This window comes from Anthonomus grandis, chromosome 4 (assembly GCF_022605725.1).
Source record: "Anthonomus grandis grandis chromosome 4, icAntGran1.3, whole genome shotgun sequence".
NCBI lineage: Eukaryota > Metazoa > Arthropoda > Insecta > Coleoptera > Curculionidae > Anthonomus > Anthonomus grandis.
This window is the reverse complement of record NC_065549.1, coordinates 24,155,188-24,181,830: the sequence shown is the minus strand read 5'-3', so window position 1 is coordinate 24,181,830 and position 26,643 is coordinate 24,155,188. Positions and strand designations below refer to the sequence as shown.

Genomic DNA, 26,643 nt, shown 5'->3' with positions numbered 1-26,643 from the left:
CATATAATAAGATTAATTTTCAAAACGACTACATGTTCCGGTCAAAGAGTTGAGACCCAGAAAATATAAAGAGAACCTTATTGCAAGGCAAAACTTAAATGTAATTTTTTTTTTAAATATTTAAAATTATTTTTAGTTCTGATAATGCTCAATTCTTTGAGCGAAACATGTAACCGTTTTAAGAATTTATTTTTATTATATGACTTTTGAGACCGAGGCTTTAGGTTTTTTCGCTTATTTAAAATACATAAAATAGGTGGGACTGTGGAATTAGTTAGAACTCAATTTCGAAGCAAAATGAGCTCGCATAAGTGCGCAAAGCTGGTAATCAAAATGAGTATCATCCCTGCATATACAGAGTTACTTATTTACAACAGCAGAAAGGGATATGTTGCGATAGATCTTTTAAAAAGGCATAAAAAGTTTACTAAAATGGCAGTTTGTTCAACAAATTGTACCAATATAAATCACCATTATGATAGCGTAAAAAAAGTGAGCATGAAAGGCGTCATTTATTTTTCTCTGCGACTTTAAATAACAAGACAAAAATAAAAAATATATCTTGATTTTTATATTTTTTCGAATGTATTAAATATCTTATTACAAATAAGTAGTTTTTTTACAAGCTGCGCTTAACTTTAAATGGAAAAATATATAAAATAATAACTTCTGCTTTGTTACAGGTACATCGAGTTTGGTGGCTAAGAGATGGTGAGAGGCTTATAAACAATGCGACATCTGGAGTAATAGTCAGTAATCAGACCTTGGTATTACAGGTAATAACATCACACAATATTTATAATATTCTATTTAAATATTTTATGTCGAGTTAAACTAGTAAGAACTATTTTAGTGAGAGGCATAAAATAATTATAATTTAACTTAATATTTCATATACACGTATATGTCAAGATTTTAACAGAATACATAAATATTTCAATATTTATAGATATAGTTGCATTTATTATTATGAATATACATACCGCTCACGTTATATAATAGATAAAACTAAAAATTAATTTAGCTAATTTAAATCATGTTGCTATTACGTAACTACTACTATCCCGTTCGTGATGTCCTAACGTAAACCAATTAACTTTTCTGAAGGCCGATTATAAGGACGTTCAAAGAAAACGTTCTGGTAATCTTTTATTATATTTTAAGTTAATATTCATATGATTTTTAATAATTTAGTAATAAATTTTCTATACTAAAATAACTGACGTTGATATTTATGCAAAAACCGCTGCCCATATCAAACTATATCTATTACAAATTTGGTTTTTACTTCATGTTATAATTTTTTATTTTTTGTTATAATTTTTTTAGTTTTTATATTTCGGTTTTACCAAAAACATAATTTTAAGCATTATATTAATATTAGATTGGCGCTACCTGTTTTATATCCTATGAAATCAAATTTCGTTAACAAATCACACTTCAAGGAAAACAATTTCGCTCTGAAAGAAAAACCGTTCCCCAGGGTACAATTTTGGGCCCCTTAATGTTCCTTATTTATACTTCAGATTTACTAAAATCATTTAACTTTTATAAGATTCAGGCTTTTGTTGATGACACGCAGATCTACCTGTGCTTTGATATGAAAGATTTTAAAGAAATGGAATTATGCATTAATGAAGACCTTAGACTTTTATATCAATTTGCTGAGAATCACAATTTAAAGCTTAATTCGGAAAAATCTAATGGTCTGGTTTTTGGTAACAAGAAAAATTGTGAGTTTTTAAAGAATAATTTAAATATAATTATAAATTATTCGAAGTTAACATTTATTTACAGTACTAATAACTTGGGGGTTGTTATCGATATTCAACTAAGATTTCATGAACATGTAAGAAAACTTAACTACAAAAATCGTTTCTTTCTTTGAAAATTTTCTACGCTAATAGGTATATATTAAGTAAATCCCTTAAAAAAAGCTTATGTGAAACTCTTGTGTTATCTAATTTTAGATACTGTGACTACGTTTATGGTTTTTCTTTGGATTTGGAGAGTAAGAATTGCATATAAAAGGTGGAGAATACTTGCTTGAGGTTTATTTGTGGTTTGCGCAAATGTGATCATATTTCATACTTATATAAGGCACCTTATATAAGTTTGAAATGAGTCCATTACACCTTAGGCGGTTTTTCTTATTAAAGATGCTAAGTAATCCGTCTTCTCCCAATTCAATGAAGGGGCGTTTATTATTTCGAAATACCATTGACAATGTTAATATTAGAAATAAAAAAAGTTAACTATGCCATTGCATACCACTGCAATCTTCTGGCGCTCCTTTTCATATAACGCTCTAAAGCAATACAATTCAATACCGAAATATTATCTTACTTTAAGCCTTAAAAATTTTAAGAAGAAGTACAAGACTCACTTATTTAATGAAAGTAACTAAATTTAACAACAATATTAAGATTTTTTTAAACTTAAGATTATTGGAATATTTGCATATATATATATTTTTTTCTCATCTAATAATTATTGTTTTTAATATATTTTCTGTGTAATGAAAGAATCAATGAAGTAATAGTGTAGTAATTTTGGTAAAATGTATATATTTCTTATTTTAGTTTAGCTAATAGAAATATCTAAATATTATTATAATGTTTATGTCTGCTTCAGTTAAGTAGCTTTAAGCTAGATTTGCACCGGGCTTAAACTGCATTAAGCCCGAAATGAGGTATTGTATGAGCATTTATTTATTATTTCGATTTTTTAATAATATGTTATTTTTTAAGCTAGATTCAAACTAGACGATAATTAATCATATCTCCAAAAGTCTTGGCCTCCTTTGCTAAATTTTGGCGTACTTCATTTAAGGTGGTCATGTTTTTATATAAAAACGTTCTGATCTTAGCATAGAAAAATCTTATCGACCTGGAATGACATTAGAAAAACAAGATATATATATAGAGTGCGTACGCAAAAAGAATTAAGTGAACTTTTTAATGCCAAATACCCAAACCATCCTTCTCAATTAACAGTTAGTAGAATATAACACAAATTCATAACTTCAGGTCATGTTAGAGATTTGCCAAGATCAGGTCGTCCAAAAATTTCTAAATAAACAAAATTAAATGTTCTGCTCTTCGTCCAAGAAAATCCAAACAATGCAACTTCACAAATTTCAGTTGATAATAATATTGCCAGAACGTCAGTAAGACTCATCTTAAAAGCAAATGAATACCACCGTTATAAAATCAGACTAATACACGAACTATATAAGGACGATCTTGATCGAAGAAACCAATTTTGCGAGCAAATGATGAACATTTGCAATAATAACGGTGAATTTAAACAGTGTCGTAAATCGGCAAAATTGTCGGTACTGGTCTGTGTCAAATCCACACTGGGCAACTGAGGCTCATATACAGTACCGTAAATCTATTAATGTTTGGGCTGGTATAGTGGAAAATAAAGTAATAGGGCCATACTGTTTTGAAGAAAACTTAACAGGGCAACGCTATTTGAATTTTCTTCAAGAAGATCTTAGATCCTGCTTTGGCTGCCCTATACCCAGACCCTGCTGAAATTATCTCCAAAGTAAGTTAAACATCTAAAATTTGTATTATTGCGTTCCCTTTCCTCCTGATGCACAATGTGGCTTTAATAAGTACAAACAAAAGTTTGTACTAAATTTGTATTAAAAAAAACTTAAAATATAGTTTTTTGAAGCTTGATAGAGGAAAGTTATTGTTAATTGCAATAGATTGTCATATATCGTACTCTTTTTTACAGTTTACAGTTTACAGTCTATAGAAGAGAGAGTTTACAGCAGCAAACTTATGTTGGCCAGGAGAAAGGGAATTAAATTAAATAATATTATCCGTAGCGGTTATGGTTTTCTGTACACTTCAAAAGTTTTTCTATTATTGTACCTAGTAAGAAGTAAATCCAAAAATGGTAAAGTCTTATTAACTTCTTTTTTTTTCTTTATAATAAGACTTAACCATTTTTGGATTTACTTCTGGTACAACAATATAATAACTTTTGAAGTGTACAGAAAACCATCCGCTACGGATAATATTATCCAATTTAATTCCGTTTCTCCTGGCCAACACAAGTTTGCTGCTTTTAACTCTCTCTTCTAAAGATTATTTCATTTACCTTTCTCCAATGTAGCCTTTAAAAAAGAGTACGATATATTACAATCCATTCCAATCAACAATAACTTCCCTATATCAAGTTTCAAAAAACTATATTTTAAGTTTTTTAATAAGTACAAACTTTCGTACCATATTGTGCATCAGGAGGAAAGGGAAGATAATAATAAAAATTTTAGATGTTTTACTTACTTTGGAGGTACTTCCCAGGGGGTGGCGTAATTCTTTAAACCTTTTAACATCTCAATCGCTTTTAAAACTTCTAATTCTGTAAAAAGAAATGTAGTTAAACCATTGCATAAGCCAGATCGGCTTTTAAAATCAGGAGTTTATAGTTTGCATTGTGCGGATTGCCCTACGATTTATGTGGGACAGTCCGGAAGGAAAATTTCAACAATGGTATAAGAACATCTAGGTCTAGTGAACAAGTTTAAAGCCACCGATACTGTCGAGACCAAGTCAGCGTTTGCCAATCATTTATTGTCAACAGGTCATAATTTTTCCTACGCCAATAATGTAGCAGTGGTTCATGATTGCCGGAAGGGCAAAAAGCTGGATCTTCTAGAGAAGCTAGAGATTACAAGAGTGAAGAAGAGTCCAGTCCTCCTTTCTTTTCAAGCTATCGCATGAACGGTGTGGCCTAGCGGTCAACGCAGCAAACGGTAACAGTCTTGCTGTAAGGTTATAGGTTCAAATCTCGATAGTTCCTTTTTACTTTTTTATTATTTTCTTGTATTCAAGTTCTATGTTATTGTTTTTTTATATATTTGTGACGTCAGTTTTTAAACTTAAATTTTACCGTTCAGTGTGTGTGTATATTTAACCCAGTCGGGCGTGTTTTTAACCTTCTTGAGTTATACTTTTTCGTTTTACTTTAAGGTCTTTTGTAATTTTATTTGGTTTTGTTGACATTATTTTTTAGGTCTGATGATGGTCTTAGGAGCGAAACACGTGTCGCCACTTTAACAAATAAAAGAATTTTTTGAGACCGAGACTTTGTGTTGTTCTCCTTTGATTTATTTATATCAGGGTCTCTTTGAGAATATGGACGACTTCTTTCAATTAGATAATTTGTGGTTTCAGCAAGAGGGCGCACCGCCACATTTCTTTCGAGATGTCCGTAATTACTTGGATACAGTGTTCTCAGGAAGATGGATAGGACGAAGAGGGCCAATAGAGTGGCCGGCCAGGTCAACAGACCTAAATCCCTGCGACTATTTTCTATGGGGATACCCGAAAAGTATAGTTTATATTGAGAAGCCAAACAACATAAAAGATTTGAAAAATAGAATTAGATATGAAATTAGACTTATATCACCCGAAATAATTGATAGTGTTTTACATGAGTTTGTAAACCGTCTTGCTTTCTGCCAAGAAGTAAGTGGGGATCAGTTTATACACTTGATACATTAATAAGAGTTTTTACAGTTTATAACATTTTATCCTCCATTTTATCTTAATTTGTAAATAGACGTACTTACTTGCTTTCTTGTTGGTTAAATGTAAATATTTCTGAAACAGTTGAGTTTTGAGATAAGGTATGTTATACGAAACTTGCTTGGAATTTCACCTATATTTCAAAAATGCAACAAAAAATATAGCATTCCATTTAAAAAAATGACCGATGACGTCATATCTTTTTTTTATTCCATCCTATATACAAAAATGTATGTGAAATAATGCGCAACTTAAAATAAAAATCGACGGGTGTCATGTATCTAATTTTTATCGAATTTATGCGGAACTTTAGGCGGTCACTGTATATATATAGAGCAAAACGTCTCCAATGAGCTGCTGAGCACCAGCATTGGTTTTTTGAAAGTAGTTGTACGTCTTTTGTTTACAAGATTCACTCTTTAAAAAAAGAGAAGTTTGGCCAAAGTCTCAAACTTAAGTTATGATCGCCGTACCCCACTTACTTTCATTTTTCATTTAATTTTACAAGACGATAATGTAAGACCACATTGCACGTAAAGGGTAGAAAACTTGTTACAGGAAGCCAAATTCCAGAGAATAAACCGGCCACCAAATTCTCCAGACACGAATCTCGTGGAACATGTATTATCTTAGTAGAGGAATATCCAATCGAGATATTCTTCCTTTTACGCTTCGGGAGATGAACGTAACTGTTTTTAAACGTAACTGAACTTTATTAATAAATTGATTGCAGGGACGTGTTGGTCTATTGAATTAAAGAAGGTGCGTAATAATGCAGACTATTAAAGTTATGGTTTTTGTGATTACTACATTTTTATCTTCAAATAATTTTTCCTGTAAACTTTTCATTTTCAACAAATTTGTTTTCTTAAATTGTTCTACCTTATTTGGAAAAGAAATTAAAATATTATTTGTTACCCTATGGTTATTAATAAAGAATAAAACGCAACATGTTTCGAAAATTTAATTTATTAATTTTTTTAATATCTTGGAGGGCGGATACTTCAAGAGATGTGTTTAGATCTACTTTATTTAGTTAATATTTAGTACCTAGGCGCTACTTTTGGCTAAACAACATGGTACTTAGAATTTACGAAAATACAATACAATATTGTCTGAAAAAATTGCAGCTATTGCTAATATTGTAATAATATAGTAATACTTTCACATGCATAAATAAAATCTAATATCTAAGTCCATAAGAAAAAAGGGGTGAGAATGGCTAAAAGACTAAATATTGTATTAATAATTATAAATCACCAAGGCTATATAGATAAAAAAATTTTAATTTATTTTTTCCTATGAATTTAAATACCCTTAGAAAATATATATATATATATATATATATATATATATATATATATATATATATATATATATATATATATATAATATAATATATAATATTTTAAATATATATTTTAAATTTTTTATATTATCGAATAAATCCAATTAATTGAAAATATCCAGAAATATTAGAATTTGTTTAATGTTTTAAACCACATTTTAATAAGCACTAAGTTACCCAATTTTGATGCAATTTAACCAGGATTGTATCTTTTTACGGTGTCCGAGATCTCAATGTTCCCTCAGATTTGGGACACTCCGTACATGGAAATTCTTTATAAGTCTATTGAATATTGTTTAGATTAAGAGGTTTTAACTTTAACAGGCGAATTCAAACAAATTTAAAACGCGCCTTCTATAGCCCTATAAAGTGTGAAACGATCCCATTTTGGGTCCAGGGTTAAGACCCTGACAGCAAAAGAATAAATATTAAATCGAGAAGTAGATTTAACATTCCCTTTGAGTATGTGTGATTTGAAGCCTGGGCTTCTACTTAACTAGAATCTCTGCTACTTTCGACTTCCATCATATAAATTATTTAGAAATATCTAAGCATAATACTTTTGTCGATTAATGAAGTAATCCGAATTCATATTGGAAAGTTAGAAAATATTGATATTTTATATATTTTATTTACTTATTTATATTAAAGTACAATTTTTGTAAAAATAAAATATGCTCATATACTTAAATAAAGAATAAAAAGTGCTTGGCTTGTTTCAAGCACTTTTTGTTAGAAATAATATCGATATTGATTGCCCAGCGCGATCGATTTTGACATTCGCGACCAATCACCGCGCGCCGGACACAGGCTACTCATTTAATAGGTTTGTTCTAGCAGAAGTACACAAACGGTCCGGAATCTGCGCAAACGAAAATACCACTGAAAGGAGTCCGTAGAATTTCTTAGGGATTTCGGTTTGGGACATGCGCAAGGTATATGTCAAGACTCTGTTTTCTTTTTTTGTTTGTCATTAAGATAATCAATAAGAAATGGATATCGGATTTGAAGTTTGATCTTGTAATTTGATCACGTTTCATTGTGTTTCGTTCGTGGGATATTTGAAATCTGATTTTTGCTGCTTTCAAAGTATTAGCAGGTTTTAGAGTTAATTTACTACTGTATTTAATTTACTACTGTATTTAAATATCTAAAGGCAGGTGTATAAAAAATTCTATAAAATTATGTGTAATTTTACATTATATATTGGGTATGCATATAAATATATCCTAATTTTTATTATTACGGGTTTTAAGAGAATCCAGAATGTCATCAGACTCTTCAAGTTCGAATTCAAATCATGGATTTGATTCTAATGTATCGAATGATGATGAACTAGTAGATATCCTGTTTCAAGGCCACAGGAGACCAAAAAACGAAGGCTACCTCTAAGTCACTGTACCACTTCAATAACCAGTAATTTGTTAAGCATTTTTGAGTTAGCAGACAAGTGCTTTGAGATATTGGCTATAGATTTGAAGAAAGTGGAAATGGCAAGCTATCAGCCTATGAACAAACGTAAATTTTTTTGTGGTTTGCTGGTCATGAAGCTAAACAAACAATACAAAACCTAACCAGCAAACATATTACATAACGGTTTTGAGTTGCTAAGGGTCGTCATGTCTTAAAAAGATACATCCGAACCGTTTGCAACGCGGTTTCAGTCTGGTCATACGCAACTGTGATATACATCAAACTAGTTTCAAACCATCCCAAATTTCCTACTAGAACAAACCTAATATTGCGTCGTGGCAACATTAGGATGCATATGTTTTGACGCTTAACATAGACGTAAACGTTAATTTAGCGGCTGTTTGACAGCTCCCCAAAAATGTTTTTGAAATAGGTGATACGTTTACCGCTAACCTAACGATAGCAAGAAGCTTTATTTCCAAAAAATTCGTTTTCATTGTTTTCTTTGTGATTATTACTCCTTTTTTAACCTCATTTTTATTTATTATTAAACCAACTATAGGTAAATATTTTATTAATACACACAACCAAACTTATATGGAATCACCCAGTAATTTCGCAAAATGGAATTTATTTTAAAAAATAGTCATTGAGGATTAAAGGGCACTTTTTCAAAACCAAGTTTATTAAAAAAAATAATAAAACTGATTACAATTTTCACGATAATAGAACAAAAAACAAAAAGTGTAGATTTCTATAAAAATGATTTTCCTGAATATGACAATTTAACAAGAAAGTTAATTTAAAATTAAATGTTAATAATCAGTATTGCCACCTCTAGCATTGATGCAAGCACGAATTCGACGAGGCATGCTATTTATCAAATTGTCAATGTCTTCTTGGGGAACATTTGTCCATTCCTCTAAAACCGCTTGAATAAGTTGCTCAGTGTTACCAGGAGCATTCTGGCGAGCTCTAATCTTTCTTTTTATCTTATCCCATAAGTGCTCTATAGGATTAAGATCCGGTGAGCAAGAAGGCCACTCTAAAACTGCAATACCTTTCGTTTCTAAGAAACATTTTGCAACTCTGCTGGTATGTGAAGGGGCATTATCTTGCATAAATAAAAAAAAATGCCAAAACCACCTCACCAGAGCCTAACTACAGGTTGCAATACCAAATCTATATACCTTTGACCTGTTAGGGTTTGTCGAATTGGAATTAAAGGAGTTCTTTCACCAATCATAATTCCACCCCAAAACATTACAATACCTCCTTTGTATTTCGGGATAGGTTTGGCAGCACGAAGTCTAGCTTGTCTCCCTCTACCTCTTAAAATGCGAATCCGCCGGTCATCGGATCGTAGTCCTATTCTGGTTTCATCCGAACATAAGACATTTTTCCAATTTTCAATATCCCAATTTTCATGCTCCAAACACCAATTTAAACGGTCAATTTTATGTTGCTTTGAAAGTTCTGGAACCCTTAACTGTCTTCTGCTAAATAATTCCCGAGCGCGAAGTCTTCTTCTAATAGTTTCGACAGAAACACTCACACCCGTAGCTTGTAAAAGTTGCCTTTGAAGCTCTGGATGAGATGTTGTGGGATTTCTTCTTGCTATTTGAGCTAAAAAGCGATCCTGCCCTTCAGTAGTTGCTCTTCCACGACTTCTCCTTGGTCTGTTTTTTAAGGTTCCCAATTCCAGAAATCTTGAATATGTTTTTGAAACACCTTGTGTAACCCCCACCGTTCTATCTATCTGCCTTTGTGACATGCCTTGTTCTGCCAGAGCAATAATTCTTCCCCTCTGAACTTCCGATAGCCCAATGTATGGCATTCTTGTTTAGTTTTCAAAAATAAATAAATTATAAATTTGATGCGACTTGCAAGTGAAACAGTAAAATCGACACTGCTAGGTAAAACATTATTATTTATTATTAATCTGCCTGTCCTTGAGAGTAAATACTTGTACTTTTTTATTGCTTGCAACAAAAAATAGCTTACTAAAATATTTCGTATTAATACAAGGTGATTCCATATAAGTTTGGTTGTGTGTATTTCGTATACAATACTATATCTAATTATTTAATTAGGTAGCGTTATTTAAACATTGAAAAGTACCTAAAGTTACAATATGATTGAGGATTTTTCAGCTCTACTGGGTGACATAGGAAAAAGAGAACACTTAATAACTATTTTACTCTTCAAGATAAACAAATGAAATTTGGTTCTAACTTTTAACATATCCGGTTTTTTTTCATAATTTTTTGTTTAACCGGAAGTGACACTAACTTTCTTTATCTTAAATAAGACACTATTATTATGTATTTTGTTAGAAAATAATATTCTGAGAATGATAATACTGCATTTGCTACTTTTTGTTTTATATTTATAAAAAAAATAAATTTTTTTAAATTTGAAAATATGGTGAAATGAATGCGTTAAATGTTTTAATTTTTAATTAAGGAAAAATAGTTTTCGTTGCATTTTATGAATTAAATCATTCACATAAATATTTAAAATATCTAAACCTGTAATTTTGGAATTTACTTAATTTTTTTAAATAGAACGTTATTGGGAATAACCACTTTTGAAATAAAGTTTTTTTCTCAATAATTTGGTATGATTATTTTTTAAATCGGTGGATAAATAAGCCCGTAAGAAAGAAAAAAATAAGTCATATAAATAAACGCATTAAATTAATAGAAATAGCATAGAAACCTTTGATTTCTTAACTATGAGGCTGCGTTTCGATACATGACATCTTACTAAGTTCAATTATTATTTGTTATTCAAATGAATTTGCCGCAGTTTTTTTGACGAATTCTTGTGTTTACTAATATTTTAAATGTTTACTGACTGTAAAAATTCAGAGATTGGAGGGACACAAACAATTAAAATTAAAGAAATTTCAATGTGCGCAGGAGGAAATGGTACGACGCTGTCACGCTTGCATTGAAGCGGGTGTTCAGCATTTTAAACATCTTTTAATTTAAAACATGTTTTTTTAATTAAACTTGCACTTATCACTGCGCGGACCTTAATGCGCTATTTCCACTGAACGCATGCGTATGAGCCTCTGGGTTAATAAGTTAAAAACGATTGTTTTGATAAGATCTATCGACCCTTACATTTTGGCACAATAGTCGGAACACCCTGTATAAATTACAATTACATTTAATTAATATTAACTTTTTAAGAATTGTGTGTACAATAGTGGTTACTTCTATTTAACTTTATACGTCCTACAAAAATGAGATGTTATGATGAATAGAAGTTACTGATTGAGCTGAAATTTGTAGTCATAATATGTAATTATTTTATTGGCCATCAATTAGAAATGATTTATTTAAAGGTTTTAGTTATAAACGAAATTTAAAATGCTTTAATGTTTTTGGATGGCTTTACCTAATAAACACAAACATCCACTAAGTTCTCAATAGATGTAATAAATCTTGAACACTTTTTTGATACAAAAAAAAATATTTTAATGGAAACTTGATCAATGCATTTGCCAAATTATTATTTTATAACTTAGAAAATAAAACATTTGTTTAATAATTTTTATTAGAGATTGAAATATGACGTAGAGTTCGCCCTTCTAAAGAATTATCTTAATTGATTGGAGGGAGCATTTGGATACAGCCTGTATATTACTTACCGTATCTGTAACTGTATCTATTACTGTAGAGGATGTTGAGAACACCAGTACACTTAGGCTTGACTCCACACTTTAGTTATGCACCTACTTACAGAAAATTAGATTGAGTTGATAGATTGAGAGAGATAAACTACTCAAAAGAAGTCAGCAAATGATAGAGTAGCTAAACAACTAAAATTCAAAAATGATCTTTTTCCAAGAATGTATTGTCTACCTTAAGTACATAAATACCGAGATTTACTTATTTAAAGATTTTCTAACACTTTGGATAATGCCATTTAAAGACACCAATTTATCATTATTTCAAAAAAAAAACTTCATACAGTCTATACCACTACCTGAAAATTATACAGGGTGTGAGTAATTAAATGCGACAAACTTAGGGGTGATTCGGCATAGAAATATACATGGAAATATATTTTTATTTCTTTAATACATTATCTAGTAGGCTATTGTTAACATTTATCTAATATTAAATACAAAATGTCAACATTCATCTGCGAAATACGGAATACTGCGAATGTCAAATTAACGTTCCTGCACTATTTATTCATACAGCTTTTAGTTATTATTAATAAGTAATAATTTTTTCTTTTATCGAAAAAAATGGAAAATTTTACAAATGCGGAACTTTCCGATATGCATTTTATCTATGGCTGAAGTAATGGGAATGGTCGACAAGCTCGAAGATTATATTCTGAGTTGTATCTAGGACGTAGAGTACCCAATCACATAATATTTGCTCGTCTTTACCAACGTTTGCGTGAAAAAGGTACGTTTAAGTTTAAGTTTAACGTTAGCTAACGCAAGAACTTGCGTTAGCTAGTTAAATCTGTGGTTTAAGAAACAAACGGCTGACTGCGAGCACCCTCGATAAATACCAACGGTGCAACTAAAAGAAGTAGTTCTAGAGCTAATTGAGGAGTCACCTTTAATAGGTACTCAAAAAATTGCCAGCATATTGAATGTTCTTCACTATATTTGAAATTCTTAAAGAAAATCATTTACATCCATTTTATATTCAACGTGTGCAAGCTCTACTACTTAGATACTTTTTTCGACATCTATTTTTTTGCCAATGGATCATCAAATCGCTCAAATTCCTAATTTTTTAAATGGTATTTTGTTTTTGTTTACTTTTGGAAGACATTGCATACGAAATTTTCTTAACAATCACTTATGGGCTAAGAAGAATCCACATGAAATCTTTGAGTCTCATTTTCAGCATCAGTTGTCGCCCAAAATACCTGCCCAAACATTCAATTTCTGAGGATACTGGGTACGAAACTGAAAACTTCTGTACTCGTTTTCCTGAGACCAATAACGAACAATGGAAGGGTTGTGTTTGCCGTGTAATGGAAAAGAAGATTCATCAGAAAACAAAATATTTTTTAAAAAATATTCGTTTTCATTTGCCTTTTCCATAATAATTTCACAAAATTCAATTCTTCGCCACTGGTCTTCAGGAAATATTTGCTGAGTTTTTGAATACTTGAAACATTTGTACCCATATTTTTTCCAGATACGAGCAACAGTTTAATTGCTCATTCTCAGTTCTTCTCCAACACTTCTAGTGGACCGTATCGAATCAAGTTCTAGGGTACTGCAAACCATTTCTTCCCACCGTTCTATATCTTGGACCACTTCAACAGGTGGTTCTCGACGTTTTGTGTGGCATTGTTTACAATCTTGAAGACAAAAACATGTCTCAAAATTTGTAACCACATTCAAAACCGTTTTTGCACAAGGAATCGGTCTATATTGGAGGAAGGAATTGCCTCTATAAAACCATTTAATTAGTTGAACTCTTTCGGAAGGGGTATTAACAGCCATAGTGAAAAAAACACGAAAATAACGCTAAAAAAAATATTAATGCAATGTGCAGTAACACAGCAAAGTGAGGTCTGGTGACTCCCGGTTCAAAAAATAAAAACGAAAAATTCCGCCGCCTGCAAGCCGCAACCAAGCGGTGTTGCCATTATTTTGGGTAATACGTAGCTCACGATAACACGATCTGTATGTGAATACAAGTAAAGTTTATAATAATATTTAAACTTTGCGTTGAAAAAATATTTTTGCTAATATTATAATTTTTTTAGACAGGTATATAAATTCAATGATTTAACGATCTCTTAATGTCAAGATGTTAGCAATACTACTAAATTTATATTGGATAACTTGTGTATTCTAAAATACTAGTAAATTAGTTAAAAAACATAGTAGAAATAAAACCAGTATATTATTCAAATTACAAAACAGTTCTACCACTAACCAAAACTCTATTTTACTCTCGAAAATTGTTTCGCTAACGATGTTAGGATCTTCGAGAGAAGGTCAGAACTAGATTAAAACTTCTTACAAGTGTCCTTATATACTAAAGACGTAATTAATAGAGCGTAACATCCAACGAAGCATGGTTGAATAAAGTTTAAACAGTAACCAAACTATACAATTGATTATAAAGGATTGGACCTATATCCCTATTAAGAATAGTTTTTTGAATATTAATAAAATTTATATAATGATCTTATTTTCGTTTTATCTGTTATACAAATTCTTATTGTTACCTGTTTTACAGATTCTAAATTAGCTATTACTATAAAGTGGCCAGTATTTAAGACATGTTTAGTTTAGGTAAGATCAATTGATATTCTTATTTGCCCTATTTATTTCACAATCATTACAATTAATCTCATAGATCCCAGACTTTTTTTCTCAAGATGATTCCAAAACTTTGCTTATTTTCTTCTTTTTGAAATGTGGTAGAATTTTTAAGTTTTTAAGAAACTTTTAAAAAAATTTATCTTCTAATTAAGTTACTAATAATCCTATCGTCATAACCACTGACTAATTTTTTGTTTTTCTTGATTAAATCTGCTACTAGACTAAATGGTCTGCTAAACTAATGAAATAATATGTCATTGGCTTAGCGCAAAATAAAAAAAAGCTCATGTATTTATGCGTTTATTTATAACAGTAACTGGGGAACTTAAAAATGAGTAATTAGCCACTCCAAATAGCTTTTTAATCATCAGCTTTGTAAAATGATTTTTTAAGTAACTAAACTACTCAATATTATTAGAGTATAACAAATTTGAAATCATTAACCCGCAGAGATATTAAACGGACCCAAAAAAGATCTAAATTTAATTGAAATATGTCGGGTAGCTAGAATCTGTACTATGTATTTTAGATCCGACAGACAAGTTAATTATTTATTACCAGTCCTCATTCAACCTTTATCCCCAGGCCAATAGAAAACGTTGTACCCCTTCGCTGAAATTTAATTACATCCTTCATATGTGTAACATGTGCAGTAATTATTTTAAAAGGAGGTCCTTTTACAAATTAACTTTATTACTATTTTTCAAAAGTTTTAAGCTTTAATAACAACCAATTAATTTTAATTAAATGTATTTATGACTTTATTGAAAAATTTTATTTACCGACACTTTTATTGCAGGATTTGCATGGACGTAAATACGAAGTATATTTAATTAAAATACAGAGTTTAGTTAGCAGATTTGTGAACTTTGATCTTAAGTTAACTTAATATTCTTTATAGTTTTATACGGTATTAAGCAAAATATTACACAAGTTTATTAATATACTCGTGATATAAAAGGATGTATAGATTTTTAAACAACATTGGTTTCTAAAGCTTATTAAGAACGTCGGGGGTAAGGATAAATACCTCAAAGACTTAATCACTTTCAAGCATCTTACAAGTGCATAGCTACATAGTTTCTATTTCAATTATCTATATTAATAAAAATATATATTCAATAATTTGTTTTAATATAGATAATTTTTTATACCAAGAACATTTATCAATTGTATTTTATTAAATGCAAAAATAATATTAATTTTTTCTCTCAAAAAATCATGCATTAGAAAGAAAAAACATTGACTGTAATTTCTGACCAATATACATCAATGTTAGGAGAATTTTTCTATCCGCAACTGCAAGGATTTTAATGCTATGGTGCAATATGATGACAGTAAGATTGCGCCTTATGGCAAGCAATGAATTATTTCATTAATTCAATGTAAACATATTTACAAAAAAAATTAATATTGAAAAGATGCCAAAAACTATCCACCTATATTACTATTGTCTTCAGTGTAAAGGATCTCTGAAAGAATGATCTATATATAAATATTAGTTAACTCAATAATTCAGATTTAAATATTGATGTAAAAAAGCTGTGGCTCCATTTTTCTGAAAATGTTGATGTTCTTAACGTTTTATTTTTATATTACATTTTACAGTTTTTGACTAGTTCAGAGAAACCGAGTTTACTGAACTAGCAAATTTCTATGCTCAATATGTAGGTATAAAGATTTTAATCTATGTCTCCCATAATACGTACATTTGATAACAAAGCCACGTACATTTTGATACGTGGCCTCCGCACCAAGACTGATAAGCTTTATACAGGGATCTCCGTGTGCGACTTTGACATCAGTGCCTTCACCAAAACGTGGCTTCAACCAGATATTCTCGACTCTGAATTGTGTCCAGAAACATTTAGAGTGCTCAGATCTGACAGACAGCTGGATAAAGTGGCCGCTACTCGTGGTGGTGGCTGCTTGGTCACAGCTTCTCACAACATCCACCTAGAGATGGTTAACTTGGAAGACATCCTGAACTCCACACCACTTATAGATATTTTAGGTTGTAAGCTCACTTATGGTTATTTTGTATTTTATTTATTTATAATCTATGTCCCTCCTTGCACAACCGAGAGAGACTTTGAGACCTTGTGTGAAACAATTATGTCACTGGATCTGGTCCACACAAAACGCGTTATGATTGTTGAAGATTTTAATGTTCCGTCTTATCAGACAACCGAAGCTAGCAGTGTTAAGTGCAAGCTTTTGACCAACCTATGCGAGATCCTTGGTTTTTATGAGGCAGTTTAACAATATTCCAAATGTTAATAATAGGCTTCTTGACTTGGTTTTTTCAAATTTCGACGTCCGTGTCATCAAAAGTATATCATCACTTATTGACGAAGATTTGCATCATCCTGTTCTTTGACAGTTTCTTTTAAATCGGCTTCCCCTCATAAATATAATCCTTCTATAAGTTCAAATAATCTACAGCAGTTTAACTTCAGAAAAGCAGACTTTCCACTCATGTATAATTTGTTGCTTGATGCAGACTGATTGTCCGTCTTGCAGTCTTCTGACGTTGACAGCGCTTGCAAGGAACTTCACAAAAGACTTGATTCAGCTTTTGCTGCTTCAGCACCTTTAAAACAATGAAGACGATGGCGATTTCCAGTATGGTTTTCAAAACAAATTATTTCTAATATCTTTAAGAAGGAAAAAGCATATCGTGATTATAGATCTATTATAGATTATAGATCTCTCCAACTGAATTTAATATTTCCAGATACAACAGGCTTCGTCAGACAGTAAAATCTCAAGCACGTGAGGCCTATAACTCATTTATGACCCAAGCCGAGGAGAACATTGTCACTGATCCCTCATCGTTTTGGTCTTTTGTTAGAGCTAAGAAAGGTCACTATTCACTTCCGTCTATCATGTGCGATGCCAATGGTAATTTCTTTTAAGGAACAGAAAATATTGTGCGAGCTTTTGCCAAACTTTTTCAGAATGCCTATAAAGATCCAATCGACCTCGCAGAAACCTATCCTCCTTCTTATTCCTCAGACCTCATTGACATTCTTCCATCAATTACCACTGAGGAAATTATTGCTGCTAGTCGGAGGCTAAAAAACAAGTTGACAGCCGGTCCGGATGGTGTTCCAAGTTTTGTGGCTAAAGACTGCATGTTTGTCCTCTGTTTGTCAGTCTTTATGTCATATTTTAAACCTTATTTGAAAAATGGCAAATTTCCAGGCGTCTTGATATGTGCTAAAGTAATACCAATTCACAAAAAAGACGATATAAACAGAATCGACAACTACCGACCTATTGCAATTTTTCCAAAACTTTTGAAACTATTGTTTATAACAGAATTCTTCCCCAAGTTTAATCACTACTCTCTATAGATCAGCACGGTTTTATTTCTAAAAGGTCGTGCATCACTAACCTCTGTAATGTGACTCATTTTATTTCTTCAGCCCTCGATAGAAAAAGTCAGGTTGATGTGGTGTATACTGATTTCAGTAAGGTTTTCGATCAGATAAATCCTAGCATTCTGCTGGAAAAATTGAACAAGCAATGAAACTTCTCAGAAAGGCTAATTTCGTTGCTTTCGTCATACCTTATTGACCGTCTACAGTTTGTTGAGGTGGAAGGTTGCAGATCTAATACCTTTGTTTCAACTTCTGGAGTCCAATCTCGGCCCACTTCTTTTTATCTTTTATATTAATGATCTTATAGAATTGATTTCCTGCCTTAGACTAGCTTATGCTGATGATCTGAAAATATTCTGGTGTATCAATAGTATCTTGGACTGCTTGTTCTTACAGAGTAACTTGGACCTAATTAGGGGGTGGTGCAGTCGAAATCAGTTATGTCTTAACATCTGGAAATGCTGTGTGATCTCCTTTCACCAAACCAAGGATCCTGTTTTGTTTAATACAATCAAATCCTCTGTAGAAGTACTTCTATTAAAGATCTAGGGGTTGTATTCGACGATAGGCTCACATTTGTGCCACATATTGAACAGACAGTAACCTCCTCGTTGAAACTTCTGGGTTTTGTCATTCGAAATAGCCGACTCTTTAACAACTCAAACTCAATAAAACTATTGTACTTTTCCTTTGTTAGATCAAGACTGAAATACGGTTCCTTGGTGTGGTGTCCTTTGTATGAATGCCATGTTGGCTACATCGAGAGTGTTCAGAGAAGGGTTTTAAAGTTTCTTATATTTCGTGAGGATGGAATATATCCTGTTAGGCGACATGATCATGATCTAATGTTGGGTAGATTTAATCTGAAAACTCTGGCCATGAGGAGAACAATTCAGTTTGTAACATTCTTATGGAAGTTGGTCAATAATCAAATAAATTCTCCTCCTCTCTTAAACGATATTCTTTTTCATGTACCACGATTTACCGCTAGAGCAAATATCACTTTTGCTTTAGATCGAGCCAGAACTAACATTAGGTTTAAGGATCCCGTATATCAAATATGCAGAATTTTTAATTCGGTATCATCAACCTGTGACATATTTGTATACTCCATAAAGGATCTAGTTTTGTCTCTGACAAACCAACAGTTACCATAATTCCTTTTCTCTTCCCTTGTCCTATGAATCCCTTTCTTTGTTCATTCTAATGTTAAGTTACATCTCCTTTAATTTTGATATATACATGATGTTACTATAGTAATTTAAGTTTTCCTTATTTTTCTTTCTTTTTGTTATTTAATTTATAGTAATTTAATACTTGTTTACACTTTCAAAATATTAATTGTAGATTTTCCTGTAACTGGGTTTTGCCTGTTGGAAATAAACTGCTAAATAAATAAATAAATAAATAATTTAAGCGCCTTTATTTGTAAAAAAAAAGATTAAAGAATGTACCTTTCTGATTTTGTTAAACGTGATCGAGGTGTCCTGCAGGCCTTTTTACTAGACCCTTTATTATATGTATTAATTTGTGATAATTAGTATTTAGTACCCTATGTAGCATTTATACTAATATTGCAGATGTCACATTAGCGTTATTAGTCAACCTTTCAATGTTATCTCTCTTGGTCGCCGGCACAGTAGCGATGAATGAAATAGTATAAAAAAATTGCTGCAACTTAATGTTGAGGAAACTGGATTACTTTGAGATTGATTGCTTGCTTGATTCAGATGAGCGGCGGCTCGTCAGGGTAGGCAAGGTAGGCGCCACCTACCTTATAAAATGCACTTGTCAATTTGAAAAAAAATGACCATTATAATTTATATAAAATTGTAACGAAATTCGGGAACACACTTTTATTGTCAACGTCAAAAACACTAGCCTAACTCGCCTTGACTGTCGTTTAATTGTTTCCAAGGTAAAAAGTAACTAAGCAATTAAAATTGAATGAATTGTCACGAAGCGCGTCCTTTTTAAAACCCGATGGAACAGTTTCGAAATATTTAGAATTATCTTCATTGTTTTTGCCCAAAGAGACCAATAATTTTAGGAGAATACTGACAGTCAAAGCAAGCAAGTATACAAATTCTAGAAAATTAGAACTACAGGGATTTACAATAATATAACCTAAATAACCTAAATTGGAGCCAAAATGGGGCTCTCGAACAAGATGAACCACTTAAAAACTAAACACTATAGATAAAAATAATAAACCAAACGTAAGTAGATCCCTAAAGAAACCCTACAAATCAATTTTAACTACAGAATACTAATAAAATTGTACAAAAACTAGGAGAATAAATAACGTATTTACATTTTCATAATAATATAATCATTCTTTTTAATGTAATAATAAAATATCTGATAAACCTCCTAGTCTAATGTTAATACGCATGCATCTATCGCCACTTTACGTGAAACCTGAGCTAGTCTAAAGCGACTCGCCTCATAAAATCAAATGAATACGATATTATACAATATGGGAAGGCGATATTTCCAACCGCCTGTATTTAATGGTCTCTACGGCAGCAATCTCCTATACAAAACTTACAGCGGCCGACGTGAAACAAAATTATTCTATGCGACAAAAAGTGCACTATTAGGCGGACAATTCGGGCGCCTACGACCGTCTTCGTCAATTCGCTCGAAGCGCTCGTTCGTCGATCGATAAAGGGGAAAGGGCTGGTGATTTTAGAGTACGATTGTACTAAATCTAGCACAAGTGGAAAAAAATTTAGCACGCAATACAAATTCTGTTTTCTTACTTAAATGTAAAAAATATTAAAAATGTACATTTTTCATGGCAGTCTAGTTTTAGTTATATAGTATTCAACTTTAATCTTTTTTAGAAATAGTATTAAAAAGAAGAAAACTATATAAGCTCAAAGGTGCATAATTAAATAGCCATGCATTTTTGGTAAGTAAGTAAAAAAGATCTATGTTAATAAAAATTAATTTATTTGTATTTGTTTATAATATAGAAGAATATTTACTGCATCTTTGCATCTTATAGTAGGTATCTGTCAATAACAGTAGGTAGTGTATATATCTAAGGATTTAGTGAAATTAAATGAAATATGGATATAACACAAAAATTACGATCATAATTTAAATTCATACATCTTTGTAAAGGTGTGTTTTATTTTGTTTTTTTTGTTTCCGCATTTTTTTTTTGTTGATTGAAATCTAAATTTAAAAAAAAAATATTATTTTTAGGTAATTTTTTTTTTTAAAGATTTCGAAAACGTTATTTTTTTTCTTAATTTTAGTAAATTATTAATGAAAAGTGGCCGTGGCACCACAATTTTTTTTTAAATCCCGAAAAAGCGGGGGGAGGGGGAGCTCGGGCTACTCGGTGTGCGCACTGTTATAATAATATGTCGCCTACCTTAGATTACAGGGCGCGAGCCGCCACTGATTCAGATGCCTTGATTCCTATTAGTAAGATAAGGTAATAATATGGGCAAGACATATTTGGTATAGTGTGATATGGCGGTGTGTGATATGGCGTCACTAAAAATCAGATCTATAAAAAGCTCTGTGGAGATGGAAATAAATGCCATAAGCGTATAGGCTTATTTCTGGATTTTCCAAAAATATATTCCAAGGGTGATCTATATGCGCAATAGCCTGTGGCTACTCACTGCATACTTTATTAAATTCTTACACCATTAGACATTTTTTTTATATAAAAAGTAAAATTATACAACTTCCCACCCAACCACGATTATTTACTTCAAAAAAAAATTGCCTTTAATTTTTAATTTATTTTCTTCTGACACACTACGACTTAAATATAAATATTACTAACTTTTTGTACAAAAAATAAAAACCTAATATTTCAAATACCCACTAAAAAAATTAAGATAAACTAAAAATCATTTTGAATTAGCTAGTTTTTATAATACTACTTACAATTTAAACTATTCGATCTAAAAACTAAACTTATTATTTTATTTCCTTCTACTAATAAGAAAATACTGGTTTACTTACTTTAATACTTGTTTTTCATCTGTTAACATTTAAGTAGAATATGATAACCTCTTTAGACCCAAGAGTCTATAACATGAAATTTACAAAAACATTGCTTTATCCTTGTAGATAGTATGTTAATAAAACAATTTTCAATTTTTTTTGTTTTACTTTTTTATATTTTTGGAAAAAAAATAACGTATCATACATTATGATACGTTGGGATTATATCAATACCAATAAAAGTCGAACTTATTGGTTTTTATCGAACTAATTAATTGAGTTATTTCATAACTATAAATATTATAAATATTATATTAGTTATGAAATAACTCAAAACAATTTCTGTCAACGCTACAACACAGAAAAATATTGCAGGAGGTGCATTTTGCAAATGTTAATTTTCCACAGCCAGGTTTTCGACATTTAGATCGTGATTTTTGCTGGTTCTTCATGAAAGTAGGTAAATGCTTATTTCCTTTTTTTCTGTCTCTCTTTTCTGGTACGGGCTCAACTTTTCTTTGCTTGCGAGAAGTTGGTAATTCATCTTCTTTTTCCTCAATATTATTTCTTCATTTTTGCTTTCATTAGCAGAATGAATTAACGATTTACCCAGCGAGAGTTTAAAATTAAGATAATCCATAATATCTTTCTTTGCATGATTTAAAGACATAACATTCTCTCGGTATTCTAACCAGCTAGCAGCAATTGAAAAATCAAAAAAGTGATAAATTTGTCTGTTCAAGCACGCATATGATACTTCCAATCACTCTATCCAGTAGATCCACCTCTCCCATTTTTAAATTGTATTCATTTACTATTGCAGGCTGATTTATTATTATGTATTTATTTTTGGTTTTGAACCAACGTGAACATGTTCCTAGTGACTCAACGCCAGTAGATGATGAAGCAAAGTGTACAGGTTTCGAATCAAACCACTTTACTAAATTGACGTTGGAATCCTGTCTTACCAACTGGTCATGGGAACCTCTACCTGATTTTTTTAAATCGTTATCTTTTAAAAATATTGCGTTTTTTCGAACCCTATTTAGCATCATGGTTCCTGTTAGGGTTAGTTTTCTGGACAATAATGCATCTATTAGTGGAATAGATGTAACATATCTGTCAGTCTGTCAGTGTAAACTGAAACACCAGCCGGTAAAGTGTCAGTTAGTTTGAGTACCATTCTGCCACCTATCAAGCTTCTCTGGTCTGTACCAGAGCGCTGACTCTAGTGATGAGCCCTTTCCTTTGTACAAGTAAAAATCCAAAGGAATTCCAGTTGGTGTTGTCATTACAAAATTCTTAATGCCTACTGCTTCAGGTTTTTTCACGCACAAATTGTCGCATTATTACTTTACCATGGAATGGTATCATCTGTTCGTCGATTGATGCCGCGTCAGTACGTTTATTTTGTCTACATCCTTTCAAAACTCTGTCAAGCATTGGCCTTACTTTCCAAAACCTATCTTAACTCCTTTGCTCCCTTGATATCTTGTCATCTTCTACAAGTTTCAGACGACAGCGCAAACCAAAGTATCGGTCTCTGGTAATATTATCAGATATCATGGGGACCCTCATTTCTCTGGACCAAAACCTCCGAATTCTTGGAAGTCCGTAAATTCCCATTAATATCGACACTCCAAAAAACATTTTTATTTTATCAGAAGTAGTCTCGAAAGAACGACCTTTATCCTTTACTTCTCTCATGTTTGTGTAAAGTGCAATATTTTCGTAAAAGTCGTCTGAAATGTGTTTTTCTAAATATTTGATGGGGTACTCTAACTCTTTGTTTACATCAGCAGCATCATTCAAAAATGGAAAAGAATGTACCTCTAGCTTAGCAGTTCAGCCCCAACTTTTTTTTCTTGTTGGGAGGAAATGGGACAAAGGTAGGTCATCGGCTGATGATGAAGAGTCGGTTGATCTTCTTCATCTTCAGCAAAATGCGGTGTCAGTTTTTTCTCTTCCTCTTCGGATGATAGCTCTCCGATATCCGAATGGTTCAAATCAATGTTGTCTGCTAAATCTTGAAGGTCCTTTTGTGTTAAAAGTCCTAAAACAATAATATTATCATCAAAAAATAAAAACTAAAAGTAGTTTTTATCAGCTAAAAAATAATAATATCATATATATCTGAATCGGTAGAATCCCAAGGTATCACCAATGATACCTTAACTAAAACTCTCCAAATCGTCCGAAATTTTAACTTTTTTCACAATTTTTTATTAAATCGTAATTCTGCAAGCCACAAACTATATTTTAAACAAAACAAAATAATAAATTTTTCTATACTTACGTTTATTTCTACTTAATACCATGGTCGAAGAAACACAAGTCCAAACGTAAACAAACCGCATAAAATTATAACCTCAAAATGTCAAAATCGCGTGCGGAACAAAATATAAACATTTGCTAGCAAACACAGTAGAAATTAAAGGTCTTATTTCACCAGAAATTCCTTTTATTATGACGACCGGTTTCGCGATTACAATATCATCGCATTATCAGGTCGAGGACTAAAGGTAAAAGACACAATTTACATAGATACTACGCTACTCCCAGAACATGGACACCATTTTCCAAACTATTAATTCTGCGAGTCTGGCAGATTGTGTTCGACGTTACGAGAGGCTAATGGTAAAAAAGACATGTAAGAATACAAGTATATACTTCAACAACCAGTGCTTGAAGTGGAAACTTACCCCCAAGTATATACATATCAAGCTCAACCAACAAAGGTTATCTAACAGGAACAGCCGCTTATTAAATACACTGAGAGGTAATTTTATAAGAGAAGAGATTAGAAAATTTATATTATCATTAATAATATAGACATTCAACTTAAATGTATTTATGATAGACTAAGAACAGGGCTATCTTTTCAAGAACTCAATAATACTTTAGGAAATATTTCTTGTAAAATGCAACACTTAAAAAACACAAAAATTGTATCTTTACAAAGAAAACTTAGTAAACTAAAACAAGAAAAACAGATTGCTTTCAACAGACCTTCGATAGAACAATTTGATGTTATACATAAATTTCATAAACCTTGTCTTAACTTTTCTAATACAACTTTTAATGATAAAGAATTAGCACTTTTATCTAGGGGTTTGAAATACAGACCGGTCATCCATAATAAAAAAGAAGCCTTACAAAATTTAGAAATGTTAACAGTGGAAACTGAAACGGTTCTACAGAATATAGAAGCAGATAATATAAATCAAATTAGAGCCCAGTGTAGTAACATTTTAAGAACTGAGTTAAAGTCAATTAAAAATGCACCTAATAAAACTGAAGGTGATTTCAATTCTACACTAATTAAATCTATAAAAAATAAATTACAAAATTCAAACTTAACCCTGACAAAAGCTGACAAAGGAAACTGTGTTGTTATCTTAAATAAAAATGACTATGACACTAAAGTGACTCAATTTATCCAAGAAAATAATTTTCGAAAACAGAGTGCAAGATTACCATCATTTATCAAAAAAGTGAATGACACCTTAAAATTTTGTACAAATTTAATCAATCCTCAATTAAGATATTTTCTTTCAGCTAACAACACTAATGTTCCTAAACTTTATGGCCTTCTTAAAGTTCATAAATCAGATATACCTGCTTCAATGCCCATAAGACCGGTGGTAGCATACACTAACTCTCCAACATATAAATTAGCTAAATGGCTTAATAATCACTTAATTACTACTATAGATTGTCACTTTCCCTACACTATAAAAAATAATATTCAACTTGTAGATAAAATCAAAGATGTCATTATCCCTGAAAATGCCTTTTTTATCTCTCTAGATGTAACAAATCTCTTAACTAACATTCCTATATTCGAGGTAGTGGATATTATTAAAAACAAATTATTTAATTCTACATTGACCAATATCGAAACACAAGAAATAATAAATATCCTAGAAATTTGCTTAAAACAAAATTTCTTTAATTTTGATAATGAAACCTATATACAAGAGGATGGCCTAGCCATGGGATCTCCATTATCCCCCCTCTTAGCTGATACATTTATAAATCACTTCGAAAGTAATAATATTTTGAATAACAACCCCTACCTATCTAATATACTGTATTATTATAGATATGTAGATGACTGCATTTTATTATGGAATGGCAATAAACAAAATCTTAGTGATTTTCTATCATTCATTAATAACATTCATCCAAAAATAAAATTTACATTAGAAGTGGAAATCAATAAAACCATAACCTTTTTAGACTTACTTATTAAAAACGTAAATAATAAACATGATTTTGAGATATATAGAAAACCTAGCCACACTGGAACAATCATACACAATGAGTCATTCCATCCTTTTTCACATAAAGTAGCAGCTTTAAATAGTTATGTAAATAGAGCACTACAGATTCCTCAAACAACTGAAAGCAGGGATAGAGAGTTGAATATTATCAAACAAATTGCCCAAACTCATAATTTTTCTCCCAATTTAGTAGACAAAATAAAAAATAAATTTCTATTACGTAATGCGTTCCAAAATGTCTACATACCACATCAAACAATATTAAGTAATCAGCCAGTAAATAAGTTCATTTCACTTACATACAAAGGAGCAGTTTCTTATAAAATCCAACGAGTTCTAACTTCTTTAAATGTTAAGG

General features: G+C 31.3%; 1 protein-coding gene across 1 annotated transcript in view; it reads left to right on the top strand.

The window, feature by feature from the left end:
• LOC126735622 (nephrin-like) overlaps positions 1–26,643 on the top strand; it is a 1,136,035-nt gene that overhangs the window by 585,187 nt on the left and 524,205 nt on the right. The window contains exon 7 of the mRNA XM_050439679.1: positions 684–776. Coding sequence (XP_050295636.1) covers positions 684–776 — 93 coding nt within the window. The remainder of the gene's footprint in view (positions 1–683; positions 777–26,643) is intronic.